The 24,664-nt window shown below is 40.1% G+C and overlaps 1 protein-coding gene across 6 annotated transcripts in view; it reads right to left on the bottom strand.

Moving 5' to 3' along the window:
* The window catches only part of RAP1GAP2 (RAP1 GTPase activating protein 2), a 693,938-nt gene that overhangs the window by 539,559 nt on the left and 129,715 nt on the right, over window positions 1-24,664 (bottom strand). For all 6 annotated transcript variants that reach the window (XM_075594386.1, XM_075594388.1, XM_075594392.1 and 3 more), the window contains exon 2: window positions 13,851-13,886. In XM_075594386.1, coding sequence (XP_075450501.1) covers window positions 13,851-13,873 — 23 coding nt within the window. In that variant the 5' untranslated portion in view covers window positions 13,874-13,886. The remainder of the gene's footprint in view (window positions 1-13,850; window positions 13,887-24,664) is intronic.

Here is a 24,664-nt window from a genome sequence, read left to right as displayed (position 1 = left end):
ACCTTCGCTGAAAACGATGCATCAGAATCGATATAAAAAATCTTCAAGCTTTATTCATATTCTTTTGTAATCTGTACATGGATCCAGACATGGGAGAATAGCTAAACATGTTTCACGCTGACACAGCACTTCATCAGAAGTCCCGGTGAAGCGCTGTGTCAGCGTGAGATGCGTTAGGCTATTTTCCCATGTCTGGATCCCCGTACAGATTTGAAAAGCAAATGACTGAAGCTTGAAGATTTTTCATATCGATTGGGGTGTAACTTTCTCTGTGAAGGAAATAAGAGATCTGTGCTATGTCATCAGATTACATTATGTGTGCTGTACTTACTTTGCAAGACGTGGGGGAATTTGGACGCCAGCACTGTCAGCCATGTGACTTGTCGGATTCCTTTTGCAGCAAAGACTGTCAGTAATTTATTGCGGAGAGATATGCATGGTTGATCAAGCTTCCAGCACCAAGGGTCTATATTTGTGTGGATCTTTAATAGAGTCTCATTGATAAAAATCATACTTGTCTATCAATATGCACATTTTTGGGGGTCCAAAACCCCCATACTTCACTAATTTTGGTCCATGGAGGTTGACATCTCTGGCTTAGAGATCCCTGTGAATAGGCAAATAAAAAAGGTATCTAAAAAATAAACTATTTCTGAGCAACATTGGTTTTGGAAATAGACCACGTATCAAGTGAAGAGAGGGAACAATGTAAAAATGATGAACAAAGAAAGGGTGGGCTAATGAGGTGGGGAAAATGGCCTACTGCCAACTGTACCAGTGAGCAGTTGTGAAAAACCCAACGCATTTTACAGCTACTCACTACTACTTCAGGTGTATGCTACTAGTACTACCGTAAGTACAACACACAGAGCTCCATAAAGCAATGCTAATGTTGCAGTTAGTTTTAAACTTCAATTATATAACAAACAGCTACTAAGCATATAATTTGTTTCAGTAAACAGCAAACTAATGAGTCAGACTTCTGCTTTATCAAGTCAATAGGCTAAATGTGGCACGTATGGGACATAGTTCACAAGTCAGTTTTCTAAAGTGAATTAGTCTTTTCTTAATTATGGAAGAGTGTTAAGAACATGGAAAAACATTCCCTATATTAGTTTGAATTAAACTGGACAGAGGTCATGCTGTAATGCACCATGGCCTGCTAATACATATAATCTAGATTTATATTATTATACTGACTAAGGGTGCTACTCGAGAAGGCACTTTCCACGCTGGAAGACACCATATAGCCCATTCACATGAATGGGTGATAAAATATTGTATTTACTAAGCTGCACTGGAAGGTGTATTATGGGTAACATTGTATGGTAAATATGGACAACAATGTATTCAGCCTCTCTCTCACCTATCCTAATAACACAGGTTTCAAGAATCGATCAGTTATAATATTTGTATAGGGAGGTTATAACTATAGGAAAAGTCTAATGGGGACACACTATTAAAGGTAGAGCATCAATCCTGCTACAAAACACCCCAAAAAAACACATACTTTGATGTTCGCTGGTTTTAGGACTTCAGTGTTCTTATAGTAGAGATATTTTCTTTTATAAAATAGAAAAAGCAAGCTGGCATCAATACAGATTCCCGCCCAATGAGCCTATTAGCTATTGGGACATGATCTCCCTACATACTGTACCTGATTGGTCACAAGAGTCAGGGACTCCCCACAAATTTCAAACGTAGTTACTAAACTGTGCTGTGCTATAAAGCAACAGAGGTAATATCCCAGCACTCAATGTGAATAAAATGAAAAAAAGCACTGAAATATGCCAAAATATATCAATTGTATTGAAAAATATACAATATAGAATATACAATTTGAAGGATGCTACAACTATCCTAGGGAAAATCTATAAATACACATGCTAATAACTGTGGGATGGGAAGGGAGGGAGGTAGGGGAGGTAAGGGGAAAAAAACAAGGGGAATAACAAGGGGAATAAGGTAGTGACAATAAATTGCCTGACGGCAAAAGATGGAGTGGATGTGATGAAGCAAAAGGTGGGCAACATTTCGGGGCAGGATGCCCCTTCCTCTGGTCCGTTCCCATAGATACTTTAAAAAGGAACCTGTGGTACTTCCCTTAATGCCATACCACAAAATATCTCCCTCCCGTCTAAACAGAAATAATGTACACAACTGGACAATATAACGTTGTGCTTACATAGACAGGGAAATGTAAAAAGAGGAACACTAATTGTAAATATCAATGTGTCTACATAAGCTTGTACTGCTACTGCCAGTAATACAATATCTCTTAAATAATGACTGGAAAACCCTGTTGTAATAATATAAACAGTCAGATAAGTCACACTGTTATAATCAGTCAAGTACAAATGTTAGATAATCTGAAGCAAAAAAAGTGAGGCAGTACTACTTTTAAATCTTGCTAACCCTAAAGGAAATCCCAATAACTATGAAATAAATCAGCACTACAGCAAACAAAGGGATAAGCAATAACAGGGTTACACAAGAGTATTATCTCAGCTCATACATGTCACCAGTCTCTGAAGAAGCTTGCTCCAGAGACTGGTGACACGAATGAGCTGAGATAATAGCTCATAATTATAATGTTGTCCAGTTGTGTACATTATTTCTGTACAGACAGGAGGGAAGTATTTTGTAGTATGGCTTTAAGGGAAGTACCACAGGTTCCTTTTTAAAGGATCTGTGGGAACAGGCCTGAGGAAGGGGCATCCTGCCCCGAAACGTTGCCCCCCTTTAGCTTCGTCACATCCACTCCATCTTTTGCCGTCAGGCAGTTTATTGTCACTACCTTATTTCCCTTGTTTTTTCCCTTCCCTCCCCTACCTCCCTCCCCTCCCATCACGCCAGTTATTGGCTTATGTATTTGTAGATTTTCCCTAGGATAGTTGTAGCATCCTTCAAATTGTATATTCTATATTGTATATTTTTCAATACAATTGATATATTTGGCATATTCCAGTGCTTTTTTTCGTTTTATTCACATTGAGTGCTGGGAACATTAGCACTGTTGCTTTATAGTTTTGGGAGGGTCTAGGGTCCCCCCGGCCGTTCCCGTGCACCAGTCAGTATATTCTTTGTACAATATCTTGAGAGTACTGTCTGTAACGCCATACTTTCATGTGCTGTGCTATGACATCTTGCAGCCTCAGGAGACACCATACTGCCCATTTAGATTAAGTGAAGGTGTCATCAGGGAACAGCCCTGCTAAATAAATATAGCCCAATACTTCCAAATATAGAGGCTACACAATTTAGTGCTAAAACCTGCAGCACAAATTAATGTTTTTCAAAATTAGATAGAAAGTCTGGTAAAATGCTTCCATTTTTTCCTTTTGGTTGAGAAAATTATGTTCACTAATGCTACTACTGTCATTTGTCTCACAAAACTGTACCGCCCAGTTATGTAATCAAACAAAAAGTATGGTGGTTTTTGCACATTTTGAGAAACCAATGCGATAGGCAGGTAATTATATTTTAAGGATATTTAAAATAGCAGTTTGCCCTGGTCTTTTCCTGCACTATGTTGACATTCTAAGACTAAAGAAACCTTTTGAACAAACTGGCTTCTGTGACCGGAACAATTGATAATCATTATACTCCAATTTGCCATAGATGATAATTATCACTGTTCCGTCTTTCTACAGCAGGGGTGGGTAACGTCAGGCCCGAGGGCCGTATAAGGCCCCCGAAATCATTTGGTCTGGCCCTGCTAAGGCAACTGCTATAACCGGGGTCAAGCAAATGTTTAACAAAATGGCCGCCGCGCGCTCGATCGGGAGGAGGTGGTGTGAGGCGCCGGCAGCCCTACACAATCCCCAGCAGCCACTGTACTAGCCCCAGCGATCACCCAGCAGCCCCCATACATCCCCCGCACTCCCCCCGCAGCATTCCCCGCACTTCCCCCATGCTTCTCCAGCAGTTCCCCCCGCACTTACCCCAGCATCCGCCCTACACGATCCCCCCAGCAGCCACGTACTTCCCCCCGCAGCAGTCCCCGCAGTTCCCACCGCACTTACCCCAGCAGCCGCCCTACACGATCCCCCCAGCAGCAGCAACTACCAGAGGTGGGGGGGGGACCGTGTGCCTGCATGCCTGCTGTGTGCCTGCCTGTGTCTGTTTGGCCCGCGAACAATGTTATAAATATCCAAATGGCCCTTGGCAGAAATAAGGTTCCCCACCCCTGTTCTACAGTATAAGAAACCTTTGTACTTTTATAGCCGTGTATTTGGAGAATTGAAAACAAAATTGGTTGGGAAATTAACAATCCTGCTCCTGTGTACTTCAACTTAACAAATGAAATGGGTTAAGTTATACGTACCAACAAAAGAGTTGTATGCTAACCTGTTAGGGTTTAGAACAAAAATCGTCTTGAACAATCAGCTTTTTTACTTTATTTAAACTTCTTGAATCTATGTATACAACCCATATGTTAAGATACTATTTAATTATGCATATGCTGATTATCATATGGCACTTTCATTGTCTCGTATATTCCACTATACTGCAATATAAGTTGGCAGCAGGTAAGAAATAATACTAGTAGCAGTGATGATAATGGCATTAGCAAAAAGTCTTTGGCATACTTCTATACGTGCTACTGATTATGAAGTGATAGGATAAAGTTGCTTTGCGGGACAGATAAAAGGAGAAAACCGTGGTACTGTACTTTACAGATATTTAGGAACTAGAATCGGGCAAAGTTACAATAGCTAGTTATTTAATGCTAAACTACTTTAACAGAACTACAGCCTTTTGTCTTGTGTCTACACTTACTGCAAATAACATCATGAAAGACCAATTTGACGTGCGTCCCCTTACCCCCTTTGTTGGCTTAGTCCATATTTAACCTTCACTATTAAGAACAGTTGAAAAGAATGTGCTAGAAGAAACTACAGTACATAGAAAGTTACACCAGATAATGGACAATTGACCCACCTAGTCTGACCATTTTCCAATGATGCAAAATCATATTCTATCAGAATCTATGACCTTTTTATGAACCTATACAGTAGGGCTCCCTTGCGTCTATCACTTGCACTTCTTCTAAAAGGCTGCTCCAGATACAACTACACGTGGAATCCACTGCTAGACAAGCAACTAATATACAGTACTGTTCTACAATGTGTAGCATACCTCCTCTACACAGTGCAAGTGAAGTCAATTCTGCAGGGATTATTTTGTAATGTTTTGCTTGAAATCCCCTAACTGATTTTATTTATTTGTTTCCAGAAATAGCAGATTCCCAGAAAATGTGTACCAAAAATGTTATGGTACCTATGAGACCACATTAATACCATCCATTTCACTTTTTAACGCATGTTCTGCCAGAGGAACCAGGAATGTCTACATTTGTCTTGGAAGTTCAAAATTGTATTTGTGACAGCGAGCCCGTCGGTAGTGCCACTGTCTATATTCTGATGAAATGCCTGATTTTGGAACACCTTTGCGTGGGATGTTTTAAAATCAAGGATTGGAAGAATGTTCGGAGAAGTGAGAATGGTATTCTAGCAGAGCCCAAGTTCAGGAACTGCAAAAGAAACGGTGAAAATTCATGCTACATTAAGTGCTGAATAAGAACAGTATAATTATTTTTAGTAGAATACTTAAGCAATTTACTGAACATGGTGTCAATGAAAATGATGTCACGACTTCAACCTCAGAAATGTGTATCTGCACTGTGTTAACTCCCCTATTAGTTAAAAGTCTGGTTTGCATTCACAGCGCAAGTAATCTCTTCACTGGCTTTTACTAGAAAAAATAAATCAATATATACTGTATACAACTATTTTCCAGGCATATGACAATGACAAAGCAGCTTATTGTAAAATGATAGCTGTACAGATGTAAAACAGAACTGCAGGTTGAAAATGAATTGGCTCTCAATGAACCTCTGTTTGGAAAGCATCGTGTGTTAATAAAGCTTTTGGCTGAGAAGGAGATTTGGATTTTAAATATTGCAGAACTTTTTTTTTTTTTTTTACCAAATGAAACATATTCCAGGTCAACAGAATTAACACCTAGACTATTTATTTAATGTCGGTAATGAATCAGTAGCTAACATCACTCTACTGCGCTCCTCCTCACTCCTGAGTAGGGCTCTGTTTCCCTATCCCTAATTGTACTGTAGCATTCCAATTTGTCTAAGGGGGTGATTAAAAGGACAATCCCTCCTAGGACCAAAGTGAACTAATTCCACTGACATGTGTAAGGGGTCCCATCTGGGTAATTGATACACTTTTCATCCAAATCTGACACCTATAACTATTTTTTCCCCTCTTTTTTAAAGTTAGACTTGGGAGGGGTTTGATTTCCTCTGCCTGTTCCCTTTGTGTGAGGTCCCGTGTGTTCAGCCAGTGTTTGTACAGCCTGAGTCCCCCCTCACCAGATCCCCTTATCTTTATTGGTTCTCTGATAAGGAGGGATATGTGTAAAGACAACAATTGATTGACAAACCCTACCTCTAAGAGTTAACTGCCTATCCAGAGAATAAAGAAAGTGATGGGCTCTGTAAAAAATATATATATGTAATATACTAGTAATATTTCCTATATATATATATATTATAATATCAAAGATGAATAGATACCGTTTTGTAGCTAAATATATACTGTATAAAGAAAATTAGAACATTTAGCTAGTGGAGCAAACAGTTGCTTAAAGGGCTGTTTACTCATTGTTAAAGGTCAAAATCATCTTTTCTGGCAATGATGGAAGAGTGATGGAATGCAGAGAGCCACGTCTTATTTAAAAACCTACATTTTCACTTGCTTTTTATAGATTTAGAATAAATATACTATTTCACCTTTAAACCATGAATATAGCATAAGCCCTTGAAAATGGGGCACAAAGAGCTTCGTCCCATTAATTAGCAGACTACTGTATGCTATACTTAAATAAAGACCCAAGTACCACTGCATAGATAGCACTTTGAGCAGTATTTTCTTGCTAAATACTTCTTTCTATTGCAATTGGATTGACTATAAAAGACATTAAAAAAAACTGAAAAACGTAGATTGTGAATTACTTTTGGTCACACACGTCTGTCAACACATGTACCATTCCTTTCTTCTCAAGCATTTCTATAATCCCCTTCTACAAATGTAACTATTGTAATAGCTCTGCTTATGCTGTCAAACAACAAACAAGAGGAAAGTTATGCACAGTATCAACAATTTTGAGGAAAGAAACAGTGTTTTGATGCATTGCACCATTTTTCAGCTAGAGTTGTGTTTAATGTAAGAAACCGTTTCTTACATTTGGGGAACAGATTACCGTATTTCCTCGATTCTAAGACGCACTTTTTTTCACATTAAATCAGTGGTGCATCTTTGAATCGAGGAAATACGGTATTAGAAGCCGGAACGTTAAGGCCACCATAAACTTCATGGATTTTGGATGCAGATAGAAGGGAGAAAAGGTGATACCCAGAGGCGCACAGTTTGCTACTTCCCATTTCAATCTGTGCATCATGTAACGTCTCCCTACCTCCCCATATAAACAGACCTCGTAAGATGAAGCCAACAGGTCAAAAAGATGTGATTCTGATCTCCTTCAATCCCCCAATTTTCACAAGTAACAAAAAGGAAATGGTGGATTGCTGCTGAAACCAACTGCCCGTGCGAGCAAGATACATTACATAAAGAAATATTAAAATGCACCAGCTATTAAAGCACCACCACCCCGTCGGCTCATGAAACAGAACTGCCGACATGAATAAACAACAAGCTCAGTGATCTCAGCCACACTCGGGACTCCCGGTGTAAGACGTCCCCTTCTGTTGCAAGCTCATTTGCATTTGATTTAAACAATGCCGCTGGCAGGTGGAGATCACATGATTTGTTGCTGTTACTGTTCCCTCACATCATCTCCACACATATTATTTATTATTCTTTGCTAGTAACTTTCTGATGTGTGGTGCATTATATTGTATTTAAATTAACCCATTCCTCTGAAAGTTACAGTGGCAGGGTTTATACAGGATCTGTATTCTTCAACATCTGTAATTCATTTTTTTTTTCATGAATAGGACATGCGCATGTAGCATAATGTCAATGGTTTGCAGCAGAATCTGATCATAATAATAGTAGATAAAAATACCACTTGTGGGGCATTCGCATGTCTCAGACAGGTCTGCAACCCTGTCTTTCCCCGTTATCACTTAAACAGTGCTTCCAGTGCAGCCAGGGATTCTGGGTAATGGCATGCAAAATAGCACAGTGTGTCACTCTTTACTTCTCATCCATTTTAATATGGACCCCTGTGAGCTTCTGCCTGCTGTATTACACAGCCTGTCAGCACAGCCTGGGTTAAAGGATTGCATAGCCAGTACTATGAAGATACGCTGTAAGGCTTCACATGATGTTAAACTGTTAATCTCACTTTGAGTGACTTAATATAGGCTTGTGGATCTAGGCCTAATTGCTTCAAATTAAAACTAAATGTTTTATCAAATATATTAGGTGAAATTAAACATAAATGAGAACAAAAGAGTTAAACTGTTATGAAGAACCAAAAGATACACAGGTAAATAAAAGAGGCTGATGTACAGATGCAGCCACCAGTATTAGAACACTTACCTGGGAAATTCTGGGAGATTCTGGGGCAGTCTCCCAGTAAATGCCTCAACATTTCTGTGAGATTCTTAATGGCCCATCGGATTAACACAGCAGGGGGTCCCTGCAGTCCCATTGAAACTGAATGGGACTGCAGGGACCCCCTGCTGTGTTAATCCGATGGGCCATTAAGAATCTCACAGAAAGGTTGAGGCATTTACTGTGAGACTGCCCCAGAATTTCCCAGGCAAGAGTTCTAATACTCGTGGCTGCATCTGTAACAGTAAATACAGTACTGCAGAAACCTAGCGTAATTTTAAAACTTGAGGAAAAAAACCTTTGCTTTAGCAATTCAATTTAAAACAAACAGTACGGTAAATGTGTAGCTAAAATATTTAATGCAGAACTGCATGTTTATTAGAATGTGCAGAAAGAACCAAATCAGTATTGATAGTCAATATTCTCATGTACTGTGTGCAAAAACGACCCATTCATCAAATGCACTGCATTATATCGTCTCCACTGATTGATGTATTTTCCTCATCATTTCCAAATGCTTTTTCCTTCTACGATTGCTTTGTGCTCTGTTCACAGTACAGTACATTGCCAGTTGCTTTGAATACTTTCACTAATGATCATGAGCAGTAAGAGCACTCTTCAAGCTGATGAGCCCGCCTGCTATCTCCATTATAACAATCAGTGGATGGGTTCCCATACAATAGAACTCATTTATATAAACATTGCATGAGTCTCCACCACCACCAACGGTAACAGAGCATTTATTTTTCATGCATTATAGACTGGATGTACATTACCAGACATACCGTAAGTATATTACACTAAGTTTGAGTTTGAGCAATTTTCTCCACCTGCCCCGTTCCCTTCTACTGTACCTAAAAAAAATCCGCCCACATGTACTGTATGTGCAACCTGTCACATTTCAGCTTTGAAACTCATAAGTGGACTAAATTGAACTTCAGACATATACTGTATCGTTTCAACTTCTCACTTGATGATGAATAATACTGAGTGGACATTATATATATATATATATATATATATATATATATATATATATATATATATATATATATATATATATATATATATATATATATATATATATATATATACACATATATATATATATTAGCCAATGCAAGAGTTTTGTGTAACATTTTACATTTATCTCTTCCATGTATATCGTACAATAATGTAGCTTTTTAGGCCCATATTCAATAAACTTCGTTAGGCCACTTAATATAGTTACATACATAGTAACATGACGTTATCCGTAGTTAAGGACACGTTAATAGTAATTCTGTATTAATGAAGTACAATAACGTAACGTTAACCCATGTGTTGTTCTGTAAAGAGCATAGCGTTGCTTAAAACAGATGAGAATGAGATGCAAATGAGGCACTATCATATCACCTATTTACCTATTTACTAGACTCCATTCTGGGTATCTTGGGCAGTAGCGTTGAAGAGAAAAAGGGGGAGGGGGCCTGCTCAGCTTCTTGAGTTGACGTACTGGATGGGTGCTATCCAGGATTTATAGCAATGAACTACACGCAAGAGAGAGAATACCTAGTGATGGACTCGCCTCCACTGATGATGAAAATAAATACATTTTATTATATTAATTAAAAGAAAACATAGACTAAATTTAAAACCTCAAAAATAGTGCTTATGTGTGCCGTAAACTTTGAATGAGTCGTCTTCACCATAAGGGGTTTTACCCTGGTTGATTAAACCAGAGATTCATCTTGCCCCTTGGGACTGTCATGTATTGTTTAAAGTGAATAACGTGGTATGCATATAGTTCTGGAGATCATACAGGAAACCAATGTTATCTAAAGGCCATGAGTATAACAATCTTCCCTTATTCACCCATAGTGCCTGCATCTATTAAAACTGCTATATTATGGCACATCACCAGAGTTTATATATGTTGATAATGCTATAAAGTTATAGTCACATGCACATTTAAAGCTTTCACTGTAGTTCACAGAGCTATGTATGGGAACACTGCATGTGTGTGCTATGAATGGATAGAGCGGCTGGTAGAGTTATCTCATAATTACCCCTTGGGGCTATAGCGTGTTGTTGATAATTATCTCAATAATTCAAATGATAAATGGATGTTATACACAGTCTCGCAACCACCGTTTAGTGTGGATAGTACCCATGTCAATGGCTTCAATGTCTGTCAGTTAAGCAGGTTCTAAGCTGACTTTGCTCTACAACCGGATTCAGCCTGCACAGCAGCGTCCTACTGTCATTGAAATATTCACTTCTAACTCACACTAGTGGGTTCCTGGATTGGCCCACATCATAGTTTAGCTGACTTTAGCTCCGTTTACATGGCAGTTAGCTAATATTACACACATATGAGAGACCAAAACCTATGTCTTGGTCGCGCTAGTGACGTGCGACTGACGTCATCACCCGACGCGCGTTTCGTTCCGTCTTGGAACTTCTTCGGGGGTGGGCGGATCACTGCTCCCGGCGGCTATTTAACTGTGTGATTGCCATTGTAACCAGCCAAACAAGTAAGTCAGCTCGTCTACTTTAGCGCAAAGCAGCCAGCCAATGGGGAGACATGTCAATAAAGACATTGACAGTTAGAGCAGTGTGTTCCCATAAAAACAGAGGTATCATAGAAATCGATAGTAAGAAATACAAAATACATATACACTGATACTACCAAGGCTGGTAGTGTTTTTGTGGAGTCTTAATCTGGAAATACATTTTTCTATCTGCCGTTATTCACCAGGAAAAAAACCCTAATTGGAGTCCTTCCCTGTCACACACTTTGTAGAATGTTTACATATGTAGTTTTATCTATCCACTGTGATTGTGTCAGTTTCTCGTTGCAAACGCTACAGCCCGTTGATACAGATGGATCAAGCATAGACTATGCTGTTACACATAACAAAACAAAATAAAAATAGTTTGGATAAAGGTGGCGAAACAAATGGGGTTTATTACAGCCCTTATCTCGGGGGGAAACCAGTTAAATGTGGCCCCTTTATTGAACCACATACGTCCATCTCTAGGGATTCTGTCTCTTCCGTGTAGTTCAAGTAATGTTGAAGAGCCTGAAATATGGTTTTCGTTGTGTGTGAATGGGTGTAATGCCAGAGTTAGTTCTGGTTTAACTAAGGCAGCGTTATTTAGAATAGGCTTAACTTTCAGGTTGTTGCTGCAATAACTTCAAGTAACGTGACATTATGTATGTTATTTACTCGTTACTCAGATCCCGAAATAGGGCCATTGGTGGAGTGGAGAAGGAAATATTGCCGGGAAATAACGCAATGTTATTTAAGTCACACCTAACTGTTGTTACACCCACTCAGATAATGTAAAAGCCTTATTTCAGGGTCTGGATGGGAGTAATGCCAGGTTGAGCACGGACTTAAATAACATAACGTTACATCCCGCCTTAATCATAACAATCGTTTAGTAAATAGGAGATATTATGATAACACCTCTTTTGCTTCTCGTTATTACTAATGCCTGTTATAGTTAACGCTAGGTTCCTTCCAGAAGAAAACATGCCGCAACGTTATGTTAGGAAATGTAGTGAATGTGGCGCTAAGTAGCTTGACACAGTTTAGTGAATCTGGGCTTCAAGGAGATATTTATCAAAGTCTTACAGCTGCAAATAATATTGAAAGCGAGGATTTTTATTCTTTTAAATCTGGTGCTGTTTTTTGGCACTAGTTTTGCTTGTTTGGCAGCTGGGAGATTTCAATATATAATCCACTTTTGGTGCTTCACAAAGAATACAGGAAATAAAAGTATACTGCGTGCAGGCAGCCCAGTCCTTTCTAGAGATGTGGGAAACATTTGACAAGGTCAGAACCAGGTGAAATTTGGCCTTTTTTAGATGCCCCAAAAATTTGACTTCTCCAGCAATTCGTCAAGCATCAGGCAATGTGTATTGCAATTTAATATGCTAGTTTGCTAAATTCTCTAAAATGATAGATAGATGTTTGGACTATAAATATGGCACACACACTATGTTTCACTCACTGCCTGGTGACATTTATGTAAAAGTTTGCGAAACATAAAAAGGTAAGGCCCCTTTCACACTGCGCACTTTGCGACGTGCGCGCCCTCACGCGTTCGTCACTGACCCCTGGCGACCAATGGTAGTGTTCAGTCTTGAAACTACCATTGGCTGCAAAGTGCGGCGTCGACGCTGCTGCAGTCGCGGGAGTCTTTTCAATCTGTGATCTCCGGCTGCAGCAGCGTGAAGTTTCAGCAGCCAATCAATGCCCAGAAGTTTTACATTGATTGGCTGATGAAATTGTGGGGACGGCAGTGGGCAGTGGGGACGGGGGATGGGTGGGACGGGGGAAATAAATAAAATAAAACTAGCTTCGGGGACACACCCAGGTCCCCGCTGCGCGCACCCCCCGGTCTCCACTGCACCCTCCCCCCCCCGGTCCCTGCTGCACACACCCCCGGTCCCCACTTTACCCTTACCCTGGTCCCCGTAGCACACCCCCCGCTCCCCGCTCTCCGGTCCCCGCATGCCGCCCTGTGTCGGATCATTCTGTCTTCTGGGGATGATCACACATCGCCCAGCAGATGGAGGCGCGCGCATGTGGACGCACGCACGCAGCGTTGCGAAGTGCGCTTTGTGAACGGGGCCTAAGACTAATTTTGCGGCCTTGTCAGCCATTTCAGGCTTGGAGAAATGTTTCGCAAAGAAACAAAATTGGGGGGGGATTACTACAAATGTTGCAACTGCAGTTAGGATAGTTACGCAGATCTGGAATCATATCACTTGGGGTGCACACTTCAGCGCTGTTAATACGACCAAAAGCACGTATAGAGAGGTTGCTTAATGCACCTACTGTAAACAACTGAAAAAAATAAACTCAAATGGAAAAATAGTGAAAGTGGTCACTGTTTCATATAGGAATTTCTAAAATGTCCATTGTAGGTTTTTATTGGTAAAACAAACGTTCTCACTAAATAGTGTCAAGGATTGTATTTACATATTTCCAATTAAACATTGTTTCAGTGTTTTTACCCCACTTGGAACATTGCAATCAGGTATCACAGAAACATGGTGCTGCTAAAACATTGGAATGCACCAATTAGCTTTACAATTCAAAAGCATCATAGCAATTGTAAAGCAGTAATAATTTTTTTTAAACAAAACTGTATTGGTCAGTAAGTACCAGTTGAAAGTTCTGATTATAGTACAACATGGCTTACTTGCATGTCAGTCAAAGATAATGAAACATATTGAAAATAAACACGACTTACTTGACTTTCAGACTGGCCAGCATGGCTTTGTCAATCCTGCAAAAGTAAAAAAAAAAATCAATACATTAATTAATTATTTAGCGTTCACTTACAGTACATGTGGCATATACAAGTGAAAGCTGCAGACCAATCAATATTCTACATGTGGTTTTTTTTCTTTTTTTAAATAAATTAGTTCGGTACTATGAGAAAATACTATCTATACTATTACTATTTTTTTATGTATTAGAATGTAACACGCATTTTTAGTTTCGATAGCAACCATTTACAAAGTCACATCTCCTTCCTCTTCTGAAACAGGCTCTGGCTCACCCTTTTTTGAGCCCTGTCCTCTTTCTAGCAGTGCACCAATTGTATCAAGTGACTGTCTGGTCACATGATCTTCCCCACAGAACTTTGCATCTTTGGTCCTCTTCTGCTGCACTGACAGACATTAGTGAACCCCTAAACCGATCGATCACAGTAGAATGAATCGATCGGCAACTTAGCTAATTACTCATCATTGTGTGGATTGTATTGATGCACATATTAAAGGGATTTTTTTTTTTTTAAACGGCAGCTTGGACTGCTGTTTTAAAGGAGACTTGCCTTTTTTTTTTAATCTCCCTAGGTGGGAAGCAGAAGGTCTCGGGAGTTGAACCACGTTTCTTTCAGCTCCAGGGACCCCTGCTCCTTGAGATACTTACATGTAAAGAGCCTGCCGCCATCTCATATCTGTTTAAAGGTCCCGTGGCACGTGAACCAATAGGAAGCCGCAAGGGATGACATCGCAGGTTCCTATTGTTCTGCGGGACTTTTAAACAGACAGTTTCTGTGCCCTGCCGGAGCTGCTACCAGCAACCCCTTCTTAAATAAGTACTGGGTATCTTGGGCAGCAGGAGGTCCCGGAGCTCAAAACAACTTGGTTCCCGCCTGGAGACCTCCTGCTTCAAACCTAGTAAAATAAAAAGAGGAAAAAACAAGAGGTAGAGCTACTTTAATGTTAACATGTAACTTACAGTGTCACTGTTACCACCATCTATTAATGATCGATTAACCTTTAAAGTAGCACTGAAAAATGTAATCAACAGAACTGCATCCATCCATTACTGTCTGTATCAAAGTTAAGGAACTTCTTGATAACGTTTTTACATTTTCACATACATGTAGGTTTTATGGCTGGTAGATTTGTCTCCTCAGAGTTTGTGCATTTTATTTTAGACCAGACCGATGTCATTTTCCATTTGCTCAGGAACATTTAAACCACATTCAGATGAATGGAGTTTGAATCTTTCCAAGCAAGGTGAAGCTCGCTTTGCAGTATATTGAATAGGCGCCACACAATATGGAGAAAAATTACAGCAAGAAAATGCACTACAGTTCTTGATAAATGCCATGTGTGTTAGGTAGCTCCCTCTCAGATCTTCCTTCAGTCAATTGGGTCTATGTATCTAGGCAAAAGTGGTGCAATTCTGGAGTCACAAAATCTGCACCACATGTATCAAAGAAAAAAATCCCATTAAAGACAATAGGATATTTTCTGCTCCAGAACTGCCCCATTGTTTCCCTGACACAGAACTCCTAAATGTTCACTGATGCAGACAGTTCCATGTTAAATTAAGTACGTTTGATCAAACCTGGAATAGAAAAAAATGTCTAACAGCAACTTCCATGATGCTGAGCCAAACCATAATGGCAAAGTCATTGACATGCGCCGGTGCTTAGTATGCAATATGTGTGCTTTGCCGGAATGTTCTGACATTCGATTGACATGCTGCTAATGATTGACTAGCTGGAGAGGAAGTTGATGGCAGCTATTTATTTATTTATTTTCTTTAATCCCAGAGAATAGGGACATATTTACATTTTATATTCATAGAACTGAGGGTTCCGAGAGTAATGGCCGGTCTGCTCATAAAGTGCCCCCTATTTTAAATTCAATAAAAAGGAATATGTATAATACAGGAGTTCTACAATAGTGTGCTATGCAAGAAGTAAATTAAGAATAGAACAATAGTGTTTTCTTGGAGCTTTGAATTCTTTGATTAGGATGCATTACCTGAACTGTGCTGACCCACGGCTTAATAATGCTGAAATATTGATGTTTACATGAACTGCTTAATTGGACGCAAACCAAATCCAATTATCTACTGCTGGCCAACATCCTGCCCACAAGGATATGAACAGTGAGCTTATTAGACTGGTATTAATAAAAATTAGTATATACTGTAATGTAACAACCTCTAAGGGGGATGTTTGAGCACCATTTTTATCTTGCAGCTGTGTTATATGTAAAAAGCGAGTTAATAACATACATTTTTATCAAGCAAATATTAAGTCACCACAGACATGCTAGACTATAGTATTTTGTTGCTAGTAAAGGGAAACAAAATGACAAACAGAGGAGCGACATTGGATCCCGTTACAAAATGTCCATGACTTCATTTCTCACTCCTCAATTGCAAGCTGATGCACATAGTGCAATAACTGAGCAACATACTGCACTGTATCTTGATTGACGATCTTTGGCCCAGACCCCTCGGCGGGGGTGAATCTTTAGCAGGCCTTTACTCCTATTCATTTGAATGGGAGCTGAGGCGTCTTAAAGCTTTGCACCTATTTGTTCATCTGGGCCTCTGTGGGCTATACGAGAGAACAGGGCCAAGGACAAATTTGAATAATGAGGCGCCCACAAATGTTACAATATAATTATATCACACTATACTTTGCCTTGTTATGTCTATGTCCCTCACTACCCTAATGCATTTCTCTCCCCCCTTTATATCTCTCACACCCTTTGTTATTCCATCTATTCCTCATCTCCCTGTTGTCACCCTTCTCATATTTCTCTTCTTCCCCTTCGTGTATTTCACTTTTTTCTTTTTCCCCCAAAGTGCTTTTCTTCTTTCCTTCCCTTAATGTGTTTCACAATTTCCCCCCCCCCCCAGCCTCTTTCCTCCCCCCCTCAGCATGCCTCTAACTTTGCTCACCCCCTAGCATGTCTCTCTTCTCTCCCCCCTGGATATTTCTGTCTCCTCTCCCCACCTAAACATGTATTTCTCTCTCCCCCCCCCCAGCATGTCTCTTTCCTCTCCCCCAGCATGTCTTTCCCACTCAACATGTCTTACTCTCTCCTCCACCCCCAGCATGTCTTTTTCTCTCCCCCTCCCCCAGCATGTCTTTCTCTTCCCTTTTATTTGACACTTACTATACTCTAGATTGACAAGTTAATGAATCGGAGCATTGTTTCCTTGGGGAAAGATTAACAGGCACACAAAGAATGGAAACCAAATTGGAATGGAGAAAACAATGCACAACCAAACATAACGAGGTAAACTCCAGTTGGAAATAAGAATGTATTAACTCATGGTAAAAATGGAGGTACTGGCGATCCTCCTACGTGTTTTGCGCTGAAAACCCTTTATTGAGAAGAATAAAGAATAGCGTAGGTGATCGGTGCTTGTTGATCTGTGTCTTATCTCTCCAGAGCCCTGTCTTCTTTCCTTACTCTATAGCAAAGGGGATATACCAAACATTGATTGGAAAATGTCCTTTGTTTGTGATTATCTTGAAACTAATAATCTAGCCAAACATCCAATATTGATTTAAAATAGTAAAACTGGTCAGATGTTCTCTAAAAATTATTTTTTTTCAAAAGACACCAGCCACTAACATTTAGCATGTAATATACTTTCATGCTACTTGGCACTGCTCCATATAGGAGCATTATTGAGACTTTCAAATATCTTAATAGTGTAAATAGGGTAGAAGAACAAAAGCCGTTTCCAAACAAAAATGAGAAAACAAGTACATGTTCCCTGAAGATACTGGTAGGGGAGGAGTAGAGATTTATTTCCATACAATCGAGAAATTGGTGAATTTGTTTTAAAAATAAAAAGTAATCATGCAACTGGCTAAATTTGCCAAAATCACGAAATGTAAACACTCTGACATGCTGATTCAGGGATCAATTTTTTTCAGTGATGCCCAGCCATACTGTGCAACATAATTTGGCTCAATAACCGGAATACAAAATAAGGTGCCATGAGGCAATAGTACTAAACTCCAGTCCTCATGCCCCCCTGCCCCCAACAGGTCAGGTTTTCAGGATATACCAGCTTCAACACAGGTGGCTCAATCAGAGGCTCAGTCACAGACTGACATATACAACCACCTGTGCTGAACCTGAGAAATCCGGTTAACCTGACCTTTTGGGGGGTTTTGAGGACTTTGAGGCTTAAATTACAAGTCAGTTTCAATGTGACAATTTGTGTTATACTCAACAATGCACAGTAAGTTAGTTTCTTTTTGATAAAGGGAACAAAGAAGTGGAAGTGCGCTCATTATAAATATTTCACATTATAGATTTGTATCTTGGTTTCTACATGGGGGTTAAAGTCATGTTAAACTCATGGAGTAGTTTGTAAATCAGTATTGCCAGTCCTGAGGAAGAGAGGAGAACTCTCGAAAGTTTGTCTTATAATATCTATTGTTATTCCAACTACAAAAGGTATCACCTAATACTGAAGTACTCTGCACTATCGCTACCGGACTAACATGATTATTTCTATTTTATAAATATTTTGCACAAGCTGCTGCACAGTTTTTCTCAAAACAGGAACATGTTTGAAATGATCCGAGCGGACATTGCACGTCACTGGGGATAAACATTGCTAAGGACCTGTGTGGAAGTACCTCAATACTGAAAAAGTAATAGGGTTATGTATCTAAAGCAGCTTTACACAAACTGGGGGGGCGTGGAATATTCTAAGGGGGCGCGCAGTTGCAGAGCAACTTCACGTGCCTGCTCTCAGCCGGCTCTTGCCTGATGTGTCACCATGGCAACGCGGCATCAAATGACATCGCGGGGTCAAATGGCAATGCGTCACATAACGTCATGACATCATATGACGTGTGGATCATGAGCATGTAAGTAGGGGCGCGTAGGCAAGGGGGAGCGGAGACAGGGGGGCGTGAACTTAACAGTTTGCGCACCCCTGATCTAAGGCACAACTGAGGCACAGTTGCATTTAAATAACGGCACAGAATGTATCTAAACAAAGAAATGTGATTGTATCATTAGGGAAATTTGTCTTTGATAAATCTGGTGCAGTTTTTTTGCTCTAGTTTTGCTGCCAGCAGACTCGTGAGCACAGAGCATACATCCGGCAGCAGTGGCAGATTCCCCATTAGGCCCGATAGACTCGGGCCTAGGGCGACAACATTTTGGGGTGGCAAATGTCCTTCTCGGGCCTATGGGGCTTGCTGGGAAGGCACTTACCTGTGGCAGCCGCCTGCTTGCTGAAGTCCTCCTTTTCTTTCTGAATCGCAGCGTTATTCGCTGCGGACGTCACCAACGTGACATCACACATTGCCTCGGTGCCATGGCAACGCGACATCAGATGATGTCATGACATCACGTTGACGTCACGTTGGTGACATCTGAAGTGTCATTTGACGTTACGATTCGGAAGGAGAAGGAGGGTGGCAGCAATGAGGAGGCCGCCACAAGTGCCTAGGGGCTGCGGATCTTCAAATCCGCCGCTGCCTGACAGGTAAGTACGAGGAATCACTTGGGGGACGATTTATTAATTGCATATAAAAAACTGTACCATGTTAGTCAAAGAAAAGGTCATTTCAGTTTTTCCTTCGATAAGTCTGGCGCAATTCTTTTGCGCTGGTTTTGCCTAGTTTTATATCTGTGAGACTTTAGTAAATAACCCTCAATGTGTTTTCAGTTTAAATAGAACACTGTTAGTACGAATGTCTGCAAAATACAGTACTCTTTCTAGTATCCCTTTGATTACTATCTTGTTTTTTTTTTGGGGGGGGGGTGGGTTGTATTTAACTCGTGGAATCTTTATAAATCAGTATTGCTGACCTGAGTGAGAGAGACAACTCTCAAAGGCTTGTCTTATAATATCTATTGTTAGTCCAAATAAAAATGGTATCACCTAATACTGAAGTACTCATTTGCTCTATAGTATCCCTAGCACACTTTTCAAATGTTCTCTAAAAGTGCCACTTTTTGGCCTAAAAACAAGCTAGGGTTGGTTCTGATCTTGTCTTGCTGGTTATGGGTCCAGATGATGTAGAAAATTCTGGGAGAGACCAGTGCCCAGATCCACAAAAAGTGCTAAGATTTAGCACGCCTCAGCTCCCATTCATATGAATATGAGTAACAATGTAATAAAGCTTAGTACCTTTTTGTGGATCTTGGGCCCATGACACAGAGCGGGACTGTCAGCAATACAGATACCCATGATTACTACTGTACGCCTGTGACTGTTACCATGGAAAATAAAGTTTGCAATGGGTTCACTTTCAAGTCTGCATTTATCTCAAATCCCTGTAAAATTGTGTTGAAAAACACAGATATCACAGTCTAATTCAGTGAGTTACTAAAAACCTGCTCTTTATGCATTATGTAAAGATTGGAGCATGGAGGTAAAATAGTTCCTAGCTGCCTTCAGCTTCTATGTGTGACAAGTTGTTCAAATGTGGACTTTACCACCTTGAACTCTGCACACATCAAAGTGTAAGAAATGTCCCACTAGATGGGTGTGAGCAGGTGTGACAAGCAGTAATATCAACACCCATACTGTAAGTGTGATAAACAGGTGCTGAAAGTGAGAACTTTTTGCAATCATGACATATCACTTCCCTTGTAGTCAGCATATTGTAAAGTTAACACATTTCCAGGGACTTCCTTTTTTTCTGCTGAATTAAAAGCTCATATTCAAGCTTGGTTTCTTGCAGACAGTGGAGCTGTGTTCTATTTGCTCTTTCAAAGCACTGCCTGGCTGTGCAGCTTGAATCTAATCCTAGGGTGTGGGCAATTTCCAGCTGAGCCTTATATGAGTCTCTACTGGTGGTATTTTAGGGTTTCTGCAGAGATACAGACTGAGGAGGGAAGCGTGCTGTGAAAATGTCATCAGCATTACAAACTGAAGGTGTTTGAGATAGCTTGCAATTTCGCTAACATGTGTTCACAAACATTTTCTCCTTGAAAAGCTTATTATTATTCTAAATTTCTCACAGATGTTTTCTATCAGGTTACTTGTAGCACCTTATCAGGCCAGATAGACATATTGTTACTTGCCTGCAGAATGTGAGGACACTTTTCTAAATGCATTGAAAGACGCAGTGACTTTTTCCCCCCACATCCCCTCTTTGGTATGATATTTCCCTTTATTTTAATGAGCTAAAAATGGAAAGAGAAATATCATACCAAAGAGGGAGTGCTGGAAAAAGCGCTTAAATATAATGCAGAAAATATATGTGTATACTCAATGTGATAAAAATAAAATTAATCTAAAACAAGAGTACAAAGAAGCTCACATGTATGTGTGAGATAGGCAGCCTGATAACGCTGACTCAACAAAGTCAGGAAACATAGAAGAAAACATAAATACAGACCGGCGCCTTGGATTAAAGTAGCACTCCTCACCCTTTTTGCCTTTTTGCCTTTTTGCCTTGTTGCACAGTAGGTTGGAGGTACAGTACTTTGGAAGAAAACGCAACCACATCTGGGACAAAAAAGTCCATACACTGGCGACACACTTTATTCGAGCTTGGCTAGTCCCACGAATTCGGGTATACCCGGGTGTATTGAGGTTTGTGACTGTTTTCTGCCCGAGTGCATTGAGTTATTTTCCAAGCAGGGATTGAAGCATTTTATTCCCGCTGGCTGCAATACTGCACAGTATATATATATATACTGCATTACAATTCATGAATTTATGCCATCTGGTAGACACGCGAAGCATTGCAGCCTATTAAATCCTAATCATTATCATTTAACAGATCAGCCGCCCATCAGCCAGGCATGAACCCAGGCTGGGAAAGCAAATGCACCGGGGCTTGTCAGAGGTGAGGAGCGGCGCATTCCAGGTATCTGCCAGGTACATACCGGGTATTTGCTCGAATAAAGTGTGTCGGTGCAGTATGTTATGCAGTAGGTGCTGGCTTCTGTTTCAGCTTGATCAAACTAACGATTGAAGGCATCATGAGATCTTCCTATAGCCAAATAATATATGGCGTGCCTAAAAGGATGCCACTTGTAAGTGGTCTTTAAACGGTTTCGAATCTAACCTATGTCCGCATAACATCTATCCTTGTTGACCAGCTCTGGTCTCCATGCATTCTGGTTCTCAGCACACCTTCATGCTTAAGGAAAGCAGAACATAGTACAGATATGACAAGGCTTACCAATTTATATTAGTGTGGAGATGGCAATAAAGTATTTATACATAGCCCATTCCTCAGTGACTGCTGTAGGTAGGAATAGTTTTTCTCAGTGAGGAGCTTAGCTAGGTGAAGGGGGTCACAATGCTGTCAGGGTTTATGGACAATCATAGGACTGGGGAATGGGTACTGTACCTAAAGAGGCAACAGTGGGAACAGAAATAATAAAGTGTCCTGGTGTGTCTGTTGTGCTGGAAATGAGATCTATTTGGACCACTCCATACATCTGAGCTCCATTTCAATACTTTGTTGCCTATGCATCAATCATACTATCTAAACAAATCCAGGTAACCGGGTCACAGCAAGACACAACACCAATTGCGAATCACAGGTAAATTCGGTTTGATAGCATGATAGATCTTTATGCCTTTGATGGTAACACTTGGATTAAATGTGTCATAATACATTATTACTGCATGTGCTGAAACGTGCCAATATTTTATGCTGAAATGCTCTCGTTTTGTCTACTAGTTTACAATCAGTGGTTACACTGAAACATTCACACACCCCAGATTTAATTGATGCATTATTTCAGTGAAACTGTATACAGCAGGACCCCGCTTCTCGACGCTCCGCTGATACGGCGGCACCGAGAAGGGGGCCGCCATGTTGAATTTAAATTCGCGCATGCGCAGAAAACCGTTTGTGCGCGCAAACCGCAGGTCGCACATGCGCAGAACGGCGAAAATGCTGGTTTGCGCATGCGAAGCACAGAAAATAGCCGGATCCGCTTTCCGGCGATTTTCACTATACGGCGGGCCTCTGCTGTATTCAATTTGCAACTTTTTTAGAATGTCATTATACGTAATAATTTACTAGCGTCACCAAGATCACATGCCCTTGGTACCCACCCAAATAGTTTACTGTACAGGATGTGGCGCTGATGAAGAATGTATGGTTCGTTTAGGTAGGCAGGTGAAAGGGTCATATTGGGGGTCGTTATTTTTAATGAGGAGCGATGGCAGACGTCAACCCGATTAAAATATGCAGATTTTGCTGTTGATGCACTAATACAACTTGTATGATGTGTGATTTGGCACCAAAATATCTTGCTACCAGCAGACACGTGTGCTGTATGAATATTAACAGCAGCACAGAGGTTTGGGAGTGCTCAGTCACCGCTCATGCAGTAAATCAAAGGAAATTATTTAGATGCAAAACCACTGCACCCGATTGCTTAGCTGTGCCGCAGATTCATTAAGACCCAGCCTGTAAAGTGAAGGCAAGGGATAGGTTTAGATATACAGCACACTAGTATATCCCAGCAAGCAACATCAATCTCTTCATGTAAACAAACTGTATTTATAACCTAATTAGGGGTGATTAATAAGAGTGTAGCCATGGAAAATTCTGACAAGGTCTATATGAAGGCTGTATTTTAACAGGTGTCAAATGTTTAGCATGTGTACATTACACTTGTTTATTGCAGCTGGAAAAAAAACGGTTAAAGCATTCAGCCATGCAACGCCTTTATGAACTTGTTTCATTGAATAGGTAACATAAAAAAAACTTTATTTATTCCAAAAAGTATAATTTCACATGGCAGAATAGCAAATACAATAAATATAACTCGTGTTAGAGATTCAGTCACGCATAGCGGCTCCCAGAACCCCCTGCTTCCAGATATTTAACTCCATAGGGGTTTCCGGTATTTGGAGCCAGGGAACTTGTGTTTGTAACAAAATGGCGGCTTAAATGTCATGTGGGCAAATAGGAAGCCGTGACGTCATCCCCTGTGGCTTCCTATTGGCCCACGTGACCTGAACATTTAAACTCCAGAGAGATACCGGCACCGCTACAGAGGTAAGTATATTTGGAAGCAGCTGAAATTAACACAGTTCAGCTTTGGAGAACCACCTGCTTCAATCCTCTAATAAAAAATAAATGTTTTTTTTTTTTTTTAAATCACGCAATGCTACATGTTTTGCTACAGTACTTACTGTACCTGTGTAATTGGTTACTTAGAACAATTTGAGTAATCTAAAAGTAACAATTATTTGTATCCTGTGAAAAATGTGTGTGTTCATTTTCACTGAATGAATGTGTATCAGCTGGCTTAATATTTACTATACAGTACATTACTATACAAACAAAGAAGAAAATAAAAACAAGAATGCAACTGTAGATTTGTGAACTGACAAACAATCCTTTCACCAAAAGAAATTACATAAAGATTGTAAAAAAAAAAACACATTAATTTCTTTACCATGGAAATGTCAAAACAAAACATATTTTAAAATACTTATGTATACCACATCAAGAACCAGATCTCATTAAATGATTAACCTTCTCTCAAAAGCAGCTAAGCGTATCATATTAGTTCAGAATGTTCTTTCTTTCAATAGAGTATAGATAGGACACAAGGGAGTATTGCTGGGGTTCAGTTAAAGCCAGATGGGGGTACTTAGTGAATCCCAGATACAGTGCTATGCTTAACCTTATATATGGTGGTTTTAGGTCACTTCAAGGAAATTTGTGAAAGGTTTTACATTTAGGGTAGGCCACTTTAAATAGTGTGTAAATCTATACAGTGGTTCCCAGCACACAATCAGAGTCCGACAAAATGTACATTTAGAAAAATTGCAAAT

The sequence above is a fragment of the Ascaphus truei genome, chromosome 3 (genome assembly GCF_040206685.1).
Source record: "Ascaphus truei isolate aAscTru1 chromosome 3, aAscTru1.hap1, whole genome shotgun sequence".
NCBI lineage: Eukaryota > Metazoa > Chordata > Amphibia > Anura > Ascaphidae > Ascaphus > Ascaphus truei.
Note: the sequence above shows the minus strand (reverse complement) of the source record. Positions and strands in the feature narration are given on the sequence as shown.